The sequence below is a fragment of the Rhopalosiphum maidis genome, chromosome 3 (genome assembly GCF_003676215.2).
Source record: "Rhopalosiphum maidis isolate BTI-1 chromosome 3, ASM367621v3, whole genome shotgun sequence".
Taxonomy (NCBI): Eukaryota; Metazoa; Arthropoda; class Insecta; order Hemiptera; family Aphididae; genus Rhopalosiphum; species Rhopalosiphum maidis.
This window is the reverse complement of record NC_040879.1, coordinates 32,475,118-32,499,562: the sequence shown is the minus strand read 5'-3', so window position 1 is coordinate 32,499,562 and position 24,445 is coordinate 32,475,118. Positions and strand designations below refer to the sequence as shown.

The 24,445-nt window shown below is 27.9% G+C and overlaps 1 protein-coding gene across 1 annotated transcript in view; it reads left to right on the top strand.

Moving 5' to 3' along the window:
• Positions 1 to 24,445, top strand: part of LOC113556221 (nephrin-like) — a 414,201-nt gene that overhangs the window by 268,007 nt on the left and 121,749 nt on the right. The window contains exon 4 of the mRNA XM_026961043.1: positions 13,293 to 13,406. Coding sequence (XP_026816844.1) covers positions 13,293 to 13,406 — 114 coding nt within the window. The remainder of the gene's footprint in view (positions 1 to 13,292; positions 13,407 to 24,445) is intronic.

The following is a 24,445-nucleotide window of genomic DNA, read 5'->3' as shown; positions in this document are numbered from 1 at the left end:
TATTGTAGTTGGCTGATAATAATTTATACCGCCGGCCGCCGCCGCAGTATTCGATACGATACTATACGTGTTATTGCTGCGTATAATAATATTGTCCGTACACAATTCCAGATAACATAATCCTATGGGTTATTATGTACATTATTATGATATTATACTACTTTCGTCGTAGTCCAACCCCCCCCCCCCCGACTCTGATGGTGGAAATGGCGGAAGGTATGTGTATAGCAGGATGATGGTAGAGTACGGTTACTCGCCGCCTGCCACTAAACATTTTCACCTAAACACGTCGGTTATTTAGAAAACCTAAAAACCCTATATATGATACCGCGAACTGACGCCCGTTGACCGGAGCGTCGTTACTGTTTTCGAATAAAAACAAGTTCAGTTCCAATTTGATTTAAATTATTTGTCTATATTATTTAATTTCAATGTTTTTTCTTTAGGTATGAAATATTATAACTACACATTACTGGGTCGCTGTGTTTTAATGAAATCAAATTGTATTTAAAATAAATATACAGTGGACAATTCTGAATAATAATAAAACAAAATTACCATACTAAGTTTTCTTTTGGAAAATAATAAACTAATTTTAGGAAAATCAATTGTTTATATTAGATGTATTTGTTTGGAAAATAAATTGGTTTTGGCACCTCATGATAGTCCATTGTTTTGGTTTCAGAATTCAATTATTATTTCGGTTTTATTATTAAAATATTTTTAGTAGAGTTAATTTCTATTTAAACTAAACATTTTCGAAGTACTAAGCAAACTAACGTTCAACTACTATTTGAATTTATCACTGAATATGAATTTTGTTGAAAATAAAAAAAATTATATATATGTATAATATGAAAATATTTTCACGTTATTGTATTAAGTAACATAATGATTGTGCAAATGATTTTTGAAAACTTACAAAATTATTCGCGAGAAACTATATTCCATGTAATATATTATTTAAAACATTTAGCTCTGTATTATTTTGAAGTTAAATTATTATTATTAAATTCTTTCACTATAACAAACTTAGGGTGTTTAAACACATTGATAGAATTATATTGTTTTTTAATATAATTAAAAATATAATGATACAATCTAAAATCATTTTATTCAATTTTCTAGTCATGAACTACTTTTGCTTCTAAAAATACACGTCTCATAGTAAAATATTTTCAAGTATAAAGCCAACGGTGGTATCATTGTCTTTCTCGTTGGCGTCCACTAGCTGTGACTACACATTTACACGCACAAAACAATATAGAAAATACAACAAAAGTAAACAAATAATAGAAAATATTATTATTTTTCTTATTTTCTGCTGCCGAAGTAAATAACTTCGTAATAACGCGTTTACTATCTTATCCAGTAACCCGTATAAAACTCCAAGCATTGACGAGTTAAAAAGTTATTTTATTTTCATATATTGTTACTAAATATATATATATATGTAAGTTTTCTTCTTTAAAATATGCAGACTACAGATTTATATAGACAAAACGAGTTATTTGTCAGTATGGCTGAGCTATGTACTTGAAAAGTTAATATTTTTCTGAGAGTTTCAAAATATAATAATCGAATTTCGAACAAGTATTCAATAAATTAAAATTAATTATAATTGTTTTAAAGTTTTGATTGGTGTAGCAGAATTTCAAAATGTTGGTCCACTACTTCACTTAAATAAACATCAAATACTTATAACTAATTAATTATTGGTTTAAATTAGATTTGTATGAATCAGAATACTTTGGAAAATATTCTGCTTTGGGATATGAAATTAAAAATGTCATTCAAATAGTCAAAAATTTAAACAAAATATTGAGTTCTTTAATTTAATTTAATTTTTGAATAGTTGGGTAAGTCGAAATTGCCTAAAACAAACTTTGTAGATTTGAGTATTTTTTAAAAGCAAAAATAACCAAATTTTCGACGCGTCGCAAATCTTAGAACGGCGAAATCTGTGTTGCGCGACGCGTTTAGAGTGATGGATATGTACTATTATGACTCACATGCTGATGAAATTATAAACATATTATCTATACGGTTTATTGACTGCACATGGATGACCTTTAATCCTTGTCGAAGAAATTTCGAAGAAACCGTCACAGTGCAAATCTGACAGACTTAAAGGAAGGACGTTATTACGGTGCTCATTTTTCTTGACTAGGTGGATTGAACATCTCGGGGGTGAGTGTGGTCTAAGCCTCTGGCTGGTCGTGTTTCCTGTCTAGTTATTATTATACTACACCCGATAAGAATATTGGAGTTGAACGGGATAGCGCTGCAGGCAAACGTGCGTGATATCATTCCATCGTTTTTCTATCCGGAAGTCTGAGTAAGCGTCCACAACCATCACCTTTGTCACGAGGGTCTAGCACCAAGACTGGTGACGAAAAACCGTTAGGCGGCATGACCGGAAGTGTACCCGTGAGGCTTTTATTCTCCGTAATTCTATGACGATGATGTCGTGTCCAGAATTTCACCATGGCTATAGCTGTTCGCAATATCCGTATATACTTATCCTAAAATATAATACAACATTTGGTCGACAGACGCTACCTTGCATACCTGGAGCGAAAATTTGTTCAGGCTCCATCACTGGGGAGGGGAGGCGTATAGTTCCTGAAATTACAAAACTGTTAAGCATTTAACAATATCAAGTAAAAAATAAATAATGTAATAATATGTTGAGCGGTCGAGTCGATCAAAGTATAATCAATTAAATAATATCCACTCTAGTAAAAACCAAAAAATATTTTCTGTGAACGGGTACTTGAGTATTTTTCATAAATTATTGAGCAGTAAATATTTACGTAGTGATGTAATAATGTTAGTTATAATTGCACTTTGGTTTCTATTATTATTTTTTAGGAATTTTAAATTTAGTTTCAAAAAAAAATGTTCCTTTACTATATAAAGAATATATTATAAATTATTTTCAGTTTATCATAATTTATACGGCCCGGAATTTTATGACCTAAAAATCTTTAAAAATGCATAAAAAATAAATGGTAAAATGATTAAAAAATGACCACAAAAATACTAAATTGACTTTATAGTGACTTAAAATTTACGTTTTATATAATTAATTTATCATAAATCGTAATAATTATTATTAATTAAATTTTAACACACATATGTACCGGGATTAAAATAGTATTTGCTTAAATAGGCTGTAAGTTTATTAAATAATCTTAGGTCGCGACAACAAACAATAAAGATAATGAAGTCTATTATTGACAAGCTGAATGAATTACAATAAAATGTAACTTTCAACAAAAAAAATGCATGTATATATATATATATATAAACAAACTACAAAAATGAATAAAATGCACCAAAAATACTAAAAAAATGTTGTAAAGCATTAAATTCTCTAAAAATGCAAAATAAAAAATGTACTGTTAAATTGTATACTTCACCAATCAAATTTTTGTAAAGACAAACCTCGAATGTGAGCATTACAAAAATAAATGCAAATGCATCAAGTTCCGGGCCCTAATTGTAAACAATCGTAGCAGATCTACTTAAAATAACTAATTCTATGGTTATTAACAAAAATAACAATTCTAAATTTACATTTTAATTTAAATGCAATAATTTTTTTTTTGTTATTATTATATTTATTATAAAATAATAATAAACTTATCATATTTTGATTAAATGAAAAATATACTCCACGGTAAAATTGTATTTTTAAATTAGTTTTTACATTATATATTTATTAACAATGATTAATATTTTTGTTAAAGTTTATAAAAATCTACTTAGGTACCTATTTCATTAAAAGTAACATTAATTCAAGTTTTTAATTTATTCTTTTATATTATGATAATGAAGTAATAATTACAATTTTTGACATGTATCTTATGACCTTAAAAATATAATCATATTTATAATTTACATATAATTTAATAGTCAATTAAAATTTATAAATATTACCTATAGATATATATCAAAAATAATTATTTTAAGGTATTTCTATTTTCTTTTCTTAATATTTGTTTAAGTTTTATTTACGTTACGAAGATAATAACTTACATTATATTAAATTATTAGAGATCAATAAATATATTTGATTTCGCTGAGCATAATAATGTAATAAATAATTTTAATATATTGCAAATAATAAAGATTGGAGATATCCAACCAAAAAATTATTTTGAGAATTGAAAGTGTTTAATATAAATTATCTATGTATAAAATCCCACCTTATATACCTAAAAATACATAATTTAATATCCTCTATAAATTACTAAATCAAGACTAAGATATGTAACTAACAATTTCTCCTTAAAATGTCCTAAAAACACATGCATGATGTTGTAAGTTATTGGATTTCGTAGAGACTGCTATACATAATTGAATGACCTATGATACGGCCAATATGTCCTTACATACCGATATTCAAAAAATATATTGCCCAGTGGCTTCTTTGTAAATAAAAACCATATATTATATATATTTATATATCATGCATTAATCCCTACATTTTAAATGATTTTTCTAATTAAACTGTTTTTTTTTTTTTTTTATTAATTGAAATTATGTTGTAAATAAGATAACTCCAGAGCCTTTACACGAGTTTTAACCTCATTGAAGTCCAGCTTTCTTCTCTGAAATAATAAAAACAAATTAAAACAAAAAATATGCATTTAATAAATTCATGATTTGTGAACTGGACCAACGCCCACCCCAGTAATTATGTAACTAAATCACCTATACGTTGCGCTGTCTCGTCCAACCATGTTCAAGTCGAATAATAATACTATAATTTGTTTAAACAGCTATAATAATTGTCTGCAATACTATTTGGAAAATAATAATATAATAATATATTCCTTGCAGAGTTAAGTAAAAAACGATAACGCGCACTAATTTTGGCGCATACGATTATTTCTCTCTTAAATATAAATTTTAATTGACCATTAGCGAGGTCCAAAGCACATCGTTAAGTCACCGCAAACATTACAGTCGATCCTATACTGCTGCAATGATATTATTACTATTATCATCAGTATTATAGCCACTCTATAAAAGCATTGGATATGATAATACTATTATAATAATATAACATGTATGCTTTAGCGTTTATATGCGCATACATTAAATCCAATAAATACGTGTTGACGGCGGCCGTTTCTCGGAGGATAAAATGTAAAAATAATAAAAACCCGACGTTACCATAATAATATTGTTTCCAATGTCTGTTACGAACGTAATTTCCGATATTGGTGCAGACACTCGACACCGCGCCCACCCAAATAACAATTATTGTAATTCACCGAGAGCCGGGGACGCGTTAAAATATTTCAACCGAACATTTCGCTAAAACCCTGTTAACGTTGTAAAGCGATTTACGTCAGACCCACGGTTTTGCAGAAATTTCAACATTCTGATTAAACGTTATGAAACCAATCCTGGCGGATTCGTATTTACGACATAACCTTAGCATATTATTATGACTATTAGCATTATTATCATTGCAATTATTTAATAATATTTGTATATTGTTTCAAACAGAAAATATTTTACCGTCATCAAATCCGTCCTGTAAATATTGCATGGTAGCTTTTAAATCATTTAAAACTCTAATAATATTATGGTTATGCTATATAGGAGTGGTATGAAATGTGTTTAAATATATAGTTTAATAATTTAATATATATATATATTAAAATAAGTTTTTTTTTGATATATATAATACGCGTACTATACATCAGTGCATTTTTATATTACACGCGTACTCTAAATTAAAGTTCATGAAAATAATAAATTTTGAAAAATTAACGATAAATCTAAAGACATAAAATGTATATGATATGTAATGGTTCGGTATCTGTTTCGTTCTTATATGTATTTACTATATTTTATGAGTACATTTTATCATATTTCAGAAAATAGAAATAAAAGTTTTCATATAACTTAGATCTTTATCTACTCTTATGCAAATATTTGTAGTATATACATGCAAAATTATAATGTTATTTACTTTGATAACAATTTTAGATATAAGTTTGTTTGGTTTTTAGTATATTATATTTAAATAAAATTCATCTGTCCGAAATGTTATAAAGTAGGTACGTGAAAAATAAATTCATTGCTTGATATTCTGAACCATGTAGTATTGCACACGATAATAATTGTAATAATTGCATTAACACAATTTATAAAATACTAGATTTATAACTAAAGATACCCTTAAATAATATATTGTGCTTTATAATAGTAACAATATGTATTAATAATATACATAATCATATGAATAAGACTCAGTCTTTAGAGGCATTATTCACGCTCTGTGTGATTATATATTTATATGTAAATAACAATATTACAAACACCATTATCATCTGCTGCATCGAAACAAATTGATGTTATTTTTTTTTCGACTTATGATCAAAGCATTGAATTTTTTAGGTTCTGAATGGAGCTACGATGAATACATTCGTTATGCAGTAGTGATAAGTGTTTTTTTTTTCATCGTTTGTATTTTGCCTTACTTTTACCATTAAGATCAGTAAAAATGCTTCAATCTTCAACTATGAGGTTGGCTTGTAGTAGAAAATTAATTGAAATAGTTAGAGGAAAAGTATATCGGGAAGTCAAAAGTAAACAGTTTGTGAATATTTATTATTTACACAATACCATTAAATGTTGAGTAAATAAATTTTGTTATTTTGTTGTGATTCGAAAAAGTAAATAACTGATCTACTTGAAATATTCACCAAATATTTGCATTTTATTGACACGATATAATTTTTAAAATGTTTAAGCTTTTTAAGGTAACTATTTTTTCTATTATTTTTCTATAAATCTAGATAATATTTTTTTTCTCAGTAAAAATGCTTGAAAATATTTTACAAACTTCCTCGTACATTTTAATAGTCATTTATAAATATAAAAAATACATATTTTTACTTTAAAGCGTTTGAAGTTTTTACTTTGAAAAATTGGATATTTAAACGATAAATAACAGTTTTTTAGATCTTAATAGTTAGTTTTTTGTATTAAAAAAAAAAAATTCTTAGAGACTTGAAACTATTTTCCATTACATAGTAGTATATATATATAAATATTGTTATGATTATAATATTTTATTTTAATATTAGTATTAATAATGGGTGAATTAATTGTTGCAAAAAATATTAAACTTATTAATACTTAATTATATATTATATTCAATATAATATAATATTTATATATTATGTGATATATGATAGATATATTTGAATATGTGTTCATGGATATATACATATTATAAGATGATATACAGTTAATTTAAATGTTTAAAAAATGTCATAGTTTATATAAAACATAACTGTATTATACGTAAACTAACGACATATTAAATTTCATTCTCCTAACACTCAGAAATTATTTTTAAAAAAATCAAGTTAAAACTTGAATTAAATTATTAAATATTTTAAGCGAGTACAGCCATACTAAATATGTTCTGTGTATAACTTGCTATTGCCTTACAACGCTCATATCTCTGGTGAAAATAAAAATTGTTTGTTGATTTAACGTGTTCTAAGTATAGTTATCCATCGCACACCCGTGTCTATTAAATGTTGAGTTAAGGCGTGGTACATCAAATTCTTACTACAATAGCTATTGTCTCCGTTTCAATTCCCGTTTTTTAGTATATATATATAATAATTGATTGACAAGTTCTCCCGTCTTGGGTTTTTTTTTTTTTTTATCAACAGTCATAGTTTTATCAATAAAAACCGTTTTGAACCGTCACTCAAATATTAGATAGGCAATTGTGACTTATACAATCATATACATTAATATAAAGATTATAATACGATATATTATATTATATTAGGTTTATCCGGTTATGGTATGGTAACTGCAGCCAGTTACGTTGAAATTACTTTGGGTAGGGTTGACACTCTAGAAAATTCATAGAAAGACTATACAAAGACGTATCAAAACATTACATTGATAGTGTAATTTTGTTTCTAATATTAGCATTTTTATAATTTTAAGTTAAAAATTAGATAAAAAAAATGTATTTGACTATCCGTACCCGAACAAATATTAAATAGTGAATTAAGTGGTCCCATAAAATTAACCGTCACAACATTGTTTATTAAGATAATAAGTAAGGTATTTTTTACAAATATTGTATTGTGTCTTTGGTTGGTAGTTATAATTATAATTATATGGTTTAGCTACAACGTTGTGGTTTCATGTCTTATAACAACCAACTAAACTCTGATTCTGAAGTAGGTAAATTATAAGCATGCCATGTGGATAATATATACAATTGTAAGCTATCTATTAGCGTCATATTGTTCTCAAATTCAAACTTAATATTTTATATTCATATCTAAAATATCTATACATGGTATATCCAAAATAATTATACAATGACATTTTAATAACATTACTGGGTATTTTTAGTTGAGTAAAAGCTTTATAAATAGTAAAGTTTTGGGACAATTGTATTGGTACATACAAAAATAATATTAAAATGATCAATCATTTGAATAAATTAAGTTTTTAAACCTTCTACTTAAAAAAAAAAGTTTAGCATATCACAAATAATTTTAACTACTTAATAAAAATGAAAATAAATATTTTAAATAATTAAATACTTACAATATTACGTGTACGTATATTTGCATATATAGTTGATTAAGCATTATTCAAATTTAATTAATAACTATTTTTTTATGATAAATAATTGTACAGGTACATTATACAAGTCCAGTAAAAATGTTCACAAATGCACACTTCATTTTTATTAAATGTTTTGTTTTTATTATTCATTTTTTATAAATTATGTTTTAAACTATGTAATTTATTATATTTAGTAAATATATATTATATTATTAAATTGAAATATGCCATTAACTAACATAGTAATTAATATGTATAAATTGTTCCTAGAAAATTGTTTTTTTTTTTTTTTTAATTACTGGCCATTCCGAGAATTTTTGTCATGTTGCTATTAAAGGTATTGGAATTTACATAACCTTAACAGTGACTTATTATATATGTTAGATACTATTGTTGTTTAGTATTAAATGTTGTAATTTTAGTACTTGATAATAATTATATTCTTACATAATAACATAATGTAGTTTACCACAGTCAAATATTGAAATATTTTTGGTATTATTTAAAAAAAAAAAAAAAACTAACTTTAATTTATGTGAGCATGATAAATGGATAATTCACTAACTTAAATGAGAAATAAGAATGGTATTAACTATAAATGATAAAAAAGAAAATTAATTTTCTAAATGATGCCAAATCAACAAAAATAATAATAAATCTTGTTATAAAATTATATAGGTTGACTAAATACAATAACGCGATGGATCGGCTATAAGTTAAATTCATCCGTTAGATCTTAGATGAGTACAATTTAGAAGAGTGAGTCAATTTTTTTCATGAAACGATTGTCATGAATCCTTACTTTTTTAGATATATTGTGCATTTCATATTTTTTTTAAGCAATTGACGTTAAAGCTTTGAATAAGTCGCATACTATAACAATAAAATAATAACGTTTTTAACGATTTAAGATAATTTTTTGATTTTCAAAAGGCTGTAAAAGTATAAAACTTTTTTTTAATAAATTACCCATACCATACCTAATGTTTTTATAATGAAATTTTCAAAAGAGTTTGGCTAATGTTAAACTATTTATATTTCGGACATATTCACATTATTTTATTGTATTTTATTATTATAATTTATCCATGATATTTCAGACACTTTGTCTTAGTTCAAACTTCCAAATTAAGAAAAAACTTAAATTAATGTATTAAGTACAATGACACATTAATAGCCTTAGAAATTTGTACTCGTTTCCTTCGTTTGGAACCATATTGTTAGGTTGTGGCGTGTGATTTATCACATCATTTTTAGCAAACCAATCAACTAGTCAATTACAATATACATATTCAAACTTACTATTCAGAAAATATATGATTCCTAATTTTTTTTTTTTACAAACCGTTTCTTATTGAGAATTTTAGGCTGAAGCCGTTTTCGATACATTTGACCTTATGACCGGGCAAACCACATACCCGGTCGACACACGTTCCTCCTCTTACGTATAGCGTACACATTGTTTTTTTTCTTTTTTTCCTGTCTCTCTCTTTCTCTCCCTTACTCACCTTTCAAACCCGTGTGTGAAACCTCATCGGTATTTTACGACCCAGTGAAAAAGGTTTAAAATAAAATACCGTTACCGAGTGAAAACTCGTTTCGGGCTAAGCCGTAGATTTTCCATTTACCTCTATCGGTGGAGATAATTGTTTTTCCCCTGCTCCCGATCGTTTGCGCGCGCCCGAGTCTGAAATTTATGGACTCAAAAAGTACGGCGGCGAAAACCTAACAAAAGTAGAAGAAATATATTATGTATATTGTATATATCTATACGCTCGGCTATACCAAATTTTGGCCGAACAGGTGTGATAGTGCGCGAGGTCTAAGGTGCTCAATGTAGCCGCCGATGCTTCGACAAGTTTCGCATTTATCATCGGCTAGACGTTGTGTGTGCGTCCTAGTAGGTTTACAGAGTGCATGTTTTTATTTCGTCTTAACCATGTTCACATCACTCGTGTTTATGCCGTTAACCCTTATAACCCCGTACAGGGTCGTCAGATAGGTATTTTATTTCCACTCTAAAATTCTCGAAATTTTTGACGATATCAGACACTATCAGATACAAATCGTACAAACACGGTCAGTTAGATGCATGTCTTAACAAACTTCTATCGTAAAATGTATGATGCATTAATATCTATACGAAGAGCTTGGCGAAACTGAACAAATTTCTCTTAACGGGTAAATCAAAAGAAAAACATATTACGGTAAACATCGATTTTGATACACCAGTTGTATACGTGTCGATGATATAAATAAAGCACTAAATTACGTTTTGGCTGACTCACTTTATTTTACGCTAAAAAAATACAATTGCTGTAGAATCCCGCCGATTAAATAAACATAACATGGCGTATATAAGTTATAACGCTTACAACTTATGCTGTCCAAATATTCTAAAGTGACTATTTATTTTTATTACAAACGTTTATGATTTGATATACGTGTAATATATATATTATCAATGTTATAATTATTTTTAGTTAGGATAATATAGCATAGCTCACGGTGTGATACGCACACGTTAATATAAGCTTAACGGTAATTCATCCCGTCGGAACTCATATATGTATATAGCTCATTCCTACCCTTATATACACACACGCACCACACACTCGCCGATCGAGGGCAGCTGTGGCGTCGATCGTTTTCGACTTCCTCTTTTCGCGCTAACGCCACACCGCTCGTGAAAAAAAAAAAAAAAAAATACTAAACAAAACAATAATAAAAAAAAAAAATATCAACAACGGTGGCGCCCCGAAAACGAGCCGAAATATCCTCGCCGGCAGTGTTGGTATGTGCGCTCGCCCATTGCACCGCCGGCCCGTTCGGATAAACAATATTTATAACGTCGGTTGTTTGGAAGTCGAATCAAAAGAACATTTTCCCGACGCATCTCCGGCTGTAAACCAGTACACTACACACCACATTATATACGTGTATACTCGAACGCTTTCGGAATATGAAAAACTGCCAGGCGATAAAACATTTATGGGTGACGTGGTGTTTTTGTTGTTGTTTTTTTCCGTTAGATTTATTCTCGAGTGTAACTTTGTAAACTACTGTTATCGGTTGGTCATATATTATATACACATCACTGTTGACCACACACACAAGATGCCACCACGTACAATCGTCTTAAAAAAAAAAAATTATATTTTCCGTCGAATTCGACACGAAAATTTATATCACGTCATGCACGTATACACTGTTCGTTTAAATCTACTATAGATCGTCATTAATGTTTAAACACGGACGTTATGAGATTTCTCGGAAACGTGTTCGTCTCATACGCTCCCGAAATACTAAATAAAGCATTATTCGCAATATGCATAATTTAGGTCTATATATTATTATGTATTGTATGTTTTACGGTTGGCACCGTACTCCATTCTAATTAGATATATAATAAAGTATGCATCGTATATTGTCATCGTTGACAACGATAAGACGTTATATATTATATTATAATTGCTCTTACGTATACATTATAAACATGTATGATATATATGTACAGAGCAGGTCACAAGTTACCGTTCATTAATTGTATTTGTATGTGTGTGATCATGACATTTTTATCAATGAGCCGTTTCACCGGGAATATTCCCTAGGGGGTATATTGTAGAAGTATAGAGCTATAAACATAATCGTCCAAACTTGTCTAGCGAAGCTGGTTGAGAGCGCCCGCCTCAGCGTTTAACCAATTATTTAGCAAATGACCTGCATTTCTACGAGAAGCCTTAGGTATATTTGTTATGTTTACGATTATTCAGATACTGTAAAGTTTATTAATATTTATACTTTCCCAATATTAATTTTATAAAAAATGTCAAGTTTAATATTGTTAATGTAATAAATTAATTATATATTGATTATACATTCACGAAAAAGGGTCTAGCCCGTTCAAAAAAAAAAAAAAAAAAATAATAATAAAAAAAATAAGATAAACAATAATTGGACACCAAATATTCGCACGAGACATGCATGTATTATATTATATCCCTCAAAAATTGTATAGGATACTAAATATTATGTAGGATGTATCATAATCAAATTCAAACAGTGTCATTTTACTGAAATTAATAATTAGATACTTATTTGTATATTGAAAAAGAAATTAATCATCATTTTACTTTATGGATGAAATATATGGAATCTCTCGAATAAAAACAAAACGATTCTTTCAACCGTTCCTGTAAAATTTTACGGTCACGATAAAAATGAGTTTGTGATTTACATAAGATAATACCCAGTATTAAAAAAAGTTTTTATTTCATTCTATCAACTTTCATTTCAAAAGAACAAATGGTCTAGAAAGTTGTCTCTTACCAAACATTGAACGGCTCAATCGCATTGAACCGTGGATCTCGAGTTTTCGCAATGATATCGAATCGCAGCCAGGCATAATATACGCGAGTATTACAATTAAATTGTAAATGGATACTTACGTATATTTTTAGTTTCATATTTTATATGTATTTAAATAAATACGGCATTTTCGTCTTATATTTTTTATACGGATCAACAATATTGACATACATTTAACGAACGGCATCTGTCTTTATACACTGGGTTTGGGTTAATTTTCCACGGCACAAATACTAATTAATTATGGCGTTATTAACGGTTTGCGTGTCACAAATTTGTGTTTACAGTGCCCCCGGACCGGCTGAGCGTGCTGAACGAAAAAGGCGATCACATACCGCATTACATACTCGGGCCGTACAAGGAAGGTGTGACGGTCGATATCACGTGCATCGCAAGCGGAGGTAATTAATTATATAATTTTGAATCGATATGCATGATACGCGTAAGTGGTACGGACGATGGTTGTGCGGCATGTAATTTAACACACCCGATGAATTGCTTACGTCCGTCCGACACTACTGATAGACCGCAACACGAACGTGCGAGAAAGATCTCGTGAACAAAAAAATCGACTATCTCATAGACGTTTGCGTTCGAATTCATTAATAAAAATATGGATATTGATTCAAAACAGTGTACGACTGCCCCCGGATTTCGGTGAAAGTTGCATTATGACAACTACAGACGAGTGTGTAATCTATGTTTACCTATTTGCTTGTGTTTTTGATGGTCAGTAGGTGGGAGGCTGAAAAAATTAATTATTGTATTCACGAGGTCTCACGGGAAACAAAAACTCACTACTCTGGTCATAAAAAAAAAAAAAAATGTAGACATATGAAAAAAAATATATATTATTAAAAAACCGAATCCCCAGAGAACACCTTTACCATCATAACCATCACTGTGCTTTTACAGTTGTGCATGAGATAATAATAATATTAATATAATGTTTTATCTAAATTGTTATTGTTTTATTTATGTATATTGACGTGTAGTACTATTTGAGATGAAATAATATAATTATTTTATTTCAATGAAACCCCAAAAATTACTCTGAAACTGCTGTGATGTAAAAATTATTTTTTCACGAAGCTTACAACTCGTTACATTTTTAAACGATGTATTTGACATACACAAGAATGTTATAGAAACTTAATCATCACATGTGTAGTGTACAACTGCACGAATAGTATTTTCTATACGTTTATAAATTAACAATTTACATTACATTAATGAATTTATATATTTAATTAAAGTTAACATATTTTGTTAACTCTTCGATACAATTCACTTATTAATTATTATTTATAAATTAATAATAATATACATAGCTTGATTGGGAAGGGAAGGTATTATTGTTTTTTTTTTTTTTTAATATATTTCAAAGAATAATATTTATGGTCATAAGATGTTAATATGTTAATATTTCCTATCAGAAGCTCACGGCTACGCCTAATTCCATTTTTTTCCAAATCCGCTATCACTTTGTTTACGATGTTTAACTTCAGTGAAATTCATAGCAGTGCCATGCAAATTTGCATATCAGAAAAATGTCAGCTTTTCTGTGATCGTTTAGGCCAAGCTAAATCTAGGCATGTTTACAGGATTTGGTGTGAAGGGTTAAAACCCTTTTTTTTTTAAATAACATTTAATTCCATGTATACAACATACTAGTATGACCTTACGCAGTTAAGTATTAAAATTTGTTTATTGACTTGTTTATTAAACATTCCCCTTTCTTTTCCAGCCATCGTGTGTAGGAAAATTTTGTATTTGACATTTTTTTTTTTTTTTGTACGTGCCTAGCCGTCACAAAGGGTTAGTGTACGTTTTCAGCGACGGAATATTATAAAGTGTACACTCTAGTAGAGCAAATTACGACAGAAATCTCATTAAACTAATCAAATAAATTAAAATTAGCATGTATATATATTTATATCACCGATGAACACATTGGAAGCATAACACAATTCAATCTTAAATTCCTCGCACGTAAGGTGATGTCATCGCCGCACCGCCAGGTCCGCATTCCCTAACTAAAAGTCCTATATAGTATACTATACAATAATTTATTGTATTTTATAAATAAATAATTAATTGTATGTATAAATCTACTCTTGTTTAACCATAATAATATGAAGTCATAATTCATTTATGTCTTACGATTTAGTCTGTTAATTGTTTTCTAATTCCTGGGGTTTTGTATTTTAAAACTATTATCACAAATATGAAAATAATCGCACTTGATTTATTTTGTTTTTTAAAAAATAATCGATTTATTTATATCTTTTTTATTATAATATTCTCTATTTGTAATAAATTCGATTCTTGCTTATATTTTTACTATTTTTTTTACGATTTGTTTGTAAGCCCATATCATCGTGCATTTATTCTTAGTTTTTGAAGTTTAAAATCTATAAGATTAATATTACTAATTTGCACTAAGTATTATTATAATTTCGATTCCACCGTTATTATCAATATTATTAATATTATTGAACTATTCTCCAAAATCACTGATGGTTATCGAAATTATGATCAGCTATTGAACTTATTAGCTGTTTCCAAAGTTAGGCAACAAAATACAGTCGTAAATATTCATTTATTTTTTTTTCATATCTAGCCTTCTCAATCATTGATTTTCAAAGTTCAAACGGTCTTTTCAGATAATCCACTGCTTTTAGCATAATTAGAACTTGATAAAGTTAGACAAAGTTAAATTAAAGTCTCAATCAGTTGCAAAATGTTTGAACTACGTGAACTCCCTACTACCACAAGAATAATTGTCAACCACTCTATAGTTCTTGGGGTACTATGAAATCTATTGACTACTGCTGCCATTAGCTCTATTATTGACTCATTCATTTTGTTTTTCAAACTTAAAGCTTATAACTTCTAAAATTATAATCTATAACATAGCGATGAATATCGTACGATTAGGTTTTAAAATATCTGCATCGACTTTTTTAAGGTCAAAAAATACATGTTATGTGTAGATGAATATTCACTTTACAAGTTTATAAAACTTCATAATGGATGTTAAAACTGTTTTTAATATTAATTCAATATTTTTTTTTTTTTGATAAAAAATATTCATTTTCTTAGAAATATTGATGATCATTTGTTATTCAAAAAAATATGTTAAGTTATTCCACAGAAAAATACGAATGTGGACAAATATATTTGGAAGGAAAAAATGTTAGAAGTTCATGTTTTTTTACTAAAAAAATAAAAAAAAAAAAATAAATATGAAAAATAATTTGAACAAACATATTCCATTGTTATCAGTCATTTGTTATTGTCAAAAAATAATAAATGATAAATTATTAAAATTTAAATTGATAGGACCATTTTATAGCACAATAACCAATAAATATTATGCATATGTAAAATAAGCATAAATATATCATTCTCTATAGTCTCTGGAATTGCATTCAGTCGTTTTGCACATGCTAATTCAAGCGTTTGTATATGTACGTCTTACTCACTTATAATATTATAATACTTTGATGTATTAAGCTGTATTTATACGTTAATTATCAGGAAAGGACCTAAAATAGTTATGTACTCAAGTTGTATATCTCCATTGTAGGTTAAAAAACATTGAGTATTAATTATTTTACTATTGTAAAAAATTATAAGATCCGGTGTAACCAAAAGGATAATTTTCTAACCACATGTACCAAAATTGCCTATTCGAAATACCGTGTTACTTACCATATTTTTACAGAATCACAACCAAGAAATTTACTTTTGCTATATTAACACTATTGAAAGTATAAACTTATATAATTCTGTTGAAGATAGTAGGAACAATAGATATTAAAATTCAACGTAGTGATAATAAAAAAATGCTTGGCTTACAACAACATAAATTAAACTATTGTTTGCGTATAATTTTGGTACAAAAAGTTCAATCAAGTGGTGAAATATCAAATTCATCGTTTTATTGATGGCTTGTATTCGTTATAGACGTAGCCTGACAAAATAAATACCAATCATATTAGTATTCTATATGTACTTAATATGAAAATATTAAAATAAATATTTATTTATTAAATGAAAATTTCTTAATTTACTACCTATTGATTTGGCAGTAAAATCGATAATTTGTCCTAATAAAAATAACGATGTATTGAATTTTAGTAATAAGTATTAAGCCAATATTAAATTTTCATAATAATATTACGAAAAATTTTTCTATTCTTTATAATAATTACATAAGACTTTAGAAGACTGTAGAAATTAAAATAAAAAACGATATATTTACGATATATTTTACTCTCGATCAACTTTCAGACTAAAAATAATTTATTAAACTTAGTTTAGCACATCACACGCGTGTCATTGGGCCTCGTGAGTGTTATTTCGCTTGACTGGAACAATGTCCTGTTGCGTGCATAATATGTATAATATACAGCATACATGCATACATGTTGTGTGTGTGTGTGTGTGTGCAGAATTCTGGGATCATTCATTCACGCCCCATGGTCGAATGGATCTGTTTCCGGTCGGATAATGTCACGGGGTCGATGAATTTTTTATTTTTTTAAGCTTTCTAATACCTAATCGGATATAACGACTATATCGTGGCGACAACTTGTGACTGTCAACCGCTCGCACGCATATACTATTTTTCCTTCGGAGGTAACTCGGTGGATTAAAATAAAAATAATTAATTTATGGATATTCGTAGTCGTTGGTAGATTTTATCAATAGTTACGCAGTCGGATTGGCCAAATGTATTATTATCTGAAGTAATGGTGACCAGGTGATGGATAATATTTACCTTAGAAATATACCGTACAACGTATGACATTCGAATTATTCTATTGATATAACTTGTTAACTGATATAAAATATTGTACAATAAAATTAATATTGTATTAATATACAAAAAAAAGTACAGTTATTTTGTATTTTTTAAAACGTGTGTGTATGTTAAAGTTTTAATTTTGATTTCGCTATAGGTTAATAACAGCTAGGCTGATTTGATATTACTACTTGTAAAATGAATAATAGAATAAAAACCATAAACTATATAAATCAAACGCATAAACACGGGCTTTTAACTTTAACAACGTGCTTGCGTATTCCTTAGCTAAATAATTCCAAAAGAAGATCATTTAACAAACGTAGTGTACTAATATTGTATGTTAAAATCTTGAAAATAAAATTAGTATGAGGCTATTGGGCTATTTAATAAGAGACAAAACTTTAGGTATTATTATTCCATGTATTTATTAAAAAGTGATTCTAATTTAAATATAAATTTCTCTGTGATTTTTTCTGTATTTTGCAATAGTGTAATAAACATAATTATTATCAAAAATAACGTCTGTACAGATTGCAAAATAATATAATTCAACTTTATAACTCAAAACTACAACTTCTACCACTGATTCCACTCAAAATCTAATTTTTATTTCGACTTAGTGAAACGATATTCTCACTAATTTTGGTCTAGCTCCACCACCTCTCCCCCACCGATTTGGCGCGGTATTCGGATACTTAATAAAAACCAATCTCGTCGACAACCATTTTGGATAATACGCGCACTCTCGGGTAAATACAGATCGCATTAAAATAATAATAATAATACTATTAATAATATATAGACTCAGCATTTTGCCAAACAACCGAATCGACCGCCACCGCAACCACATTATTATACTGCACCTATCGGGCGGCGCACAACATACTATGTACATTATATATTTAATATATAATATATATATATATACACGAGTATATTATATGTGTATCGTATATAGTAATTATTTCCAAAAGCAAGCCGACCGATCGGCCTGATAAACGGATCGCGATAAATTATTATATCGGTCACCGTCGACGTTTCGGAGGTTAAATAATAGGTACCTACACCAATAATAATAGTAATAATATAATATTGAATCGCTGGTAAAATAATATCCAAATCCGTTGATAAACTGCCGTGTGATATACAGTCCGGCCCGTTATAAATAATCATATCGAAAACCAACACCCTTCGGCCAATGGGATGTTGCGCGTTTGTTGTATAATAATAATAATAATAATAATATATAATGTGTATAGTATACAATATATAACGTTATAGGTGCACTCGCGATTCTACGACGTGGCTGTTCGACCGGACTACAGCCCATCTAATATCGTCGGTGGCTTTTTACTTATTTTTTTTTTTTATCTGTTCGTTGTTCAGCCAAATTTATATTGTAACGGAACGAGGTAGATTTAAACACTCGGGTCGTTTCCGATTATTATAATATTATTATTATTATTATTTGCGATCTTCCGAACCTCGCTGGACTTGTTGTTATTGTTACATCATAATATTAAATTGTTTTATCGACGAATTTACAATATTATTTTATTTTATATTTTAATTATATTAATATATTACTATCTAAATATTTTACATGCATTCAAATGATAAATAATAAAATAAATATCGTAATGGACTATCCGTGTATGTTCTATATTTTATCGAATAGCGTACGTGTGTAGGTACTAGGTATGTCATAATTTTGCCGTAGCACGAAATCAAAAAAATTCGAAATCTATTATTTAGTATCGTATAATATTCGCTAACGTGTTATTCTTGAACTTTACATATTTTATCATAGCTGCTTTTTTTTCTTCATTAATAACATTATTGAATAATGACTATTGCATTTCTGATGACTGAACACTGTGCGGTATAATAATTTAATATTATAATATTTTACCAACTATACCTTTACAATTTAGTTTATTCCAGTCTACGGTGAGTATGTTATTAATGTTATTCGATAGTGAATCGTATTGAATCGAACTAAATATAACCTGTCTGAGGGAAAAAATTGGTTAGTTTTGTATTGGCATAAATTTAATGAGTTTAACAGTTTTCAATTAGTTAATTAATTTATAGACGAGTGCATGGACCAAATATTTCGCTACCCACCCGTGACGTTACTCCAACCCCGACTAATATAAATATTATCATAAGTACATATTGCACCGTAAATATACATTATGCCGTTTTGTATCTGCAGTTATGATTTTATTTTGAGTTTGTTAAGTTATATTGTACATGCACGGATTTATTATACATTTTAATATATTCTATAACTACTTAATTTAAATATTATTATTATACTCGTAATTATTTTTTTTTTTTTTTATCAATAACGAACATTTATTATCCGCCATAATTCAAATTATTTCACCTAAATTATGAATACAAACAAAAATAAAATAATCTATATTAATTGTAGACAAAATGTCGGTTTTGATTAATAAATATACAAAGGCGTTCAAAATACATTTTAATGTCGTAGTAATATTAACTATGCATCTTGCACATTTATAAAAAATTTAAGAATATATTGAGTTTACTGGTTTACAATGTATTTTTTTTTTTTACTTGTACGTGACAATAATCGAATAATCATTATAATTTTAATATATTTTTCTTTGAACACTTATTCAGACAAAAGAGACCTTCAAATAATTCAGAAAACTCTACGACTGTTTGTAACTCGAGTAAAGTCATTATTTGAAAAAGGTAATTATTTGATTTTTTTCTGTGGTTACCTTATATGTAAAGCAAAAAAAACTACCAACAACCCACCAAAACGTTGATAAGCATGATTTAGAAAGCCATAAATTATCAAGGGGTATAATTTACCTATCGCTCCTCATCATCATTTTGATAATTCAGGCACTCATTATGGCTTAAAAAAATTATAGAAAGTTTTTATTTATGAATAATCGTTCATATAAACTTCATGTTTTATTTAATTATTTTGTTTTGTTTTTTGTACCTAATAACAATCAGCTTTTTTTTATATATATTTAACGAAACGTCGAAACACCATTATCACAATTGGAATTATTTAAAAAATAACTTGTTTATTAAATTTATCCACGGCAGAAAAATTATTGTGAAAATATAATATTTTATAAATTGCATAAAAAAATAAATAAATAAATAAATAAAATGGCTTCTCAAAAGAAAAAGTTAACGAATAAGTATTACGACGTTATGTTGACTTCTATAATAAAAATCTAGTTTTAATTAAAACACTTTTTTAAATTTTTGTTTAATTTCAGTAAAATTCAAAATATTCATTAAAAAAAAAAAAATCCATCATTGCTAGTTAAAAGTTAAGTATAATTCAATAATCAAAGTAAAAAAAATATTAATATATTAGCTTTTACTTTATTTCCCTAAACAGTAATTATCATCATTGTTTTCTTAAATCGTTTAATTCAATGAAATAAAATCTTGGCATACAATGTGTTTTTCATTATACAGTTATGGTTAAACTTTGGAACAATTCTTTTAATATTTTTAACAATATAAATCTGCGTGTTAAATTATAATACATAAAATAATATTAATATGTATCATGCATTGATAAATATACATTAAAATTTAAGACAGTTCCTAGTCGACAATTTATTACTCTATCGTGATTCATCTCATATTTTCCGTTAGAACTCTACAATACGTATAATTGTACGTGTTGAAATATGCGCCATTACATCATAGATCAGATTCACAAGAAATCATGTTTATACAAAGTATAAAAATATAATATATACATTTATGTATCTGAAGATTAGCTTTGTTTTGATTAAATAATAAATAAAATTATTATCTTTGGGCGAATAATGTATTTTTCTTTTCATTTGAGACAACGAAAAACACACATTACGACATACAAAACATATTAATAAATGCGCTTGGTGCACATGTGTATATATGTCGGGGTTGGTTATTTTCTTTTTTATATTAATAGTGAAAGAGCCAATTTTGAAATCCAAAATAAAAAAATACTCGGTAATAAATAATCACAGGTTTCTCGTGCGAACACGTCAAGTTTTTCGACGGGCATATCGCTCTAGATATTATTTCGTATAATTTTTTATTATTATTATTCTTAAAGTTGTTTTCAAAATCCATAAACCCGTCGGTACTCCTTCGTATAGCAGCCAATATGATTATAATGTTATAAAATATATTATACTCAAAACGTTTCAGGGATTTATCGTACTATAAATATTTTTTAAATATTAAAAAATATCAATTTAATATTTTTACAAATTAATTTATTATCCAACACGTTGTAAATGTTAAAATGTTATATAATTACTCAAGTAGATTGTATTACTATTAAACTAAAACGCGCTTCATTTAAGAATTCTCAGATATAATTTATCGAATTTTGAATACTCACCTTTCAACGTTGTTAAAGCATTTCTTTGTTTGCGTGTATTATTATCATTTCGTTCTCTCGAAGTCTTCTTTCATTAAGAAAGAAAGTATTTGAATTTATTTCTTCTAAGGACATACAACAATTGTGTTGTGTTATTCGCATAATAGTATAAACTACGAGTTCTATGTAAAAGTTTCATCATGACTTGTCAAAATACAGTGTAGCTTAACAGCTAGTATTGATAATTTGAGAAAATATTTTGATTAATTAATCACTAATTTACTGTTTTATATTATATTGTTATCATCATTGTGCCAACAATTTTCATTTGACAGTATTATATAAAAACAGTAGAGGTTTTCTCTCCACACGTACACATGTATTCGTCTCATAATAATTATTACATACCATATAATTTAGAAAATCACATTAACGTTATTACGAGTATTTGATTCGATTTTGGGTTCTCAGCAGTAGAACATTAATTATCTCTACTGAAATCAAATGCGTTTGAAATATGAAGCCTATCGATATGGCGTATAAATATTATATGATTCGGTCCCGTGTCAATATATCGTGAAAGATTTCTAAGTGTAATCTTATTGGTTTGCATGACGTGTAGGTATATGGCTTGTGGCGATTTCTACGATACTTGTGATTAGACCTAACCTACGGAAAGATATGAAACAACTATGTGCGTAATGGATCTGTGTGAGTTATGTATTCAGTTAAACATTCGAAATCCATATCGAATTCATTTTACAATTTGTATTCAAACTAGCCCATTTTATAGTTTAAAAATAACAACATAGCCGAAGTGCTTGTTTGCCGTATAGTATCTTTGATAAATCAACATGCATCTTTATTATTATATTAGTGCTAATATTGATTGTATCATTAATGTATATTACAGATTTTATGTTTTAATATATTTATATATTGAAAAAAAATCACACTTTTTATTTAGGTAAAACAGCTCGTTTTTTAATATTATGATACATTTATTTTTTTCGTTAGAGAAACTTAGCATCTTTTTTAGCACATTTTATTAATTTTCAGGGCTTAAACATATGCATATTTTAATGTTTTTTAGCCATTGAGTCTCTAGTCCTATTATTTACAACACATCTATTGGCGTTGTTTTTGGTGTCGAAATTAAGTCTACGGACACTATTGCCACCGTGGTTTGGATTTTTCGTGCTCGTATAATAATATAATATATCGCGATTCTCGGCGAACCGTTTTCCGGGTCACGTCTATGGCGGGTAGCCGACGACAACTGTGAATATTTTCTGCCGCCGCATTTTTAGACCGCATTGAGCCACTTGAGTCGTCGCGGGTGAACGTTTTAACCCAATCCCATCTCGAGTGGGCCAACATTAACCGAGTACGGAATGAGAGTAAACGAGTCGTGGACAGATAAAAATATGAAATGGATAGAGAGAGAGAGAAAGAGAGAGTGAATATGTGCCGAAAGGACCATTACCGTTCGAAACCACCTCAAAAGTCGTCGGGCGTACGAGATTTTTTCCTCTTTTTCTGTTGATTTATAATTAGAATTATTTTTCATCTCACCACATATGCTGTATTATTATTTTAATTGGCATGGAATACAGCTCAGTATTTTTTTTTTTTTTACCCCAAACTGCTGAATTTAAAATAATAAACGACCTAAATAAATAAACGAGAATTGTGTGGTAAATATTTTACATTTATTTTATAAAGAAATGGAAGTAAGTACATGTTATATTATTTAAGCGTTCCTATATTTATTTTTGTCATCGGGAGTTGTGGACAAATCAATGTTACGCCATTTCAGGTATGACGCTTTTTGTTGTAATTTTAAAAAGTAGGCTTGCTACTCCGATAAAATATACGTAATGAAATAAAAATCTAAATTGTTGTGTAAAATTGTATGACTGATAAACTAAAATAAATATGTTTTATATATGTATTATATTAAATAATAATAATACATATCAATAATATAACATTTTGTGTTGTACAATGTACATTAGGTAAAAGCATTATATTAAGACATTATAAAATACTATCACTTCATGAATAGCTCAAATTATATTTCATTGCACCTTACTTGTTCTTATACATACTTATTTATATAATGCAATGATATCTACATCATTACGCCTACACAGCTTCATGATACGATATCATCATAACACTATTAAATGTCATCACTATTAAAACTTAATATATCTGTACCCGTGAACCTTAAT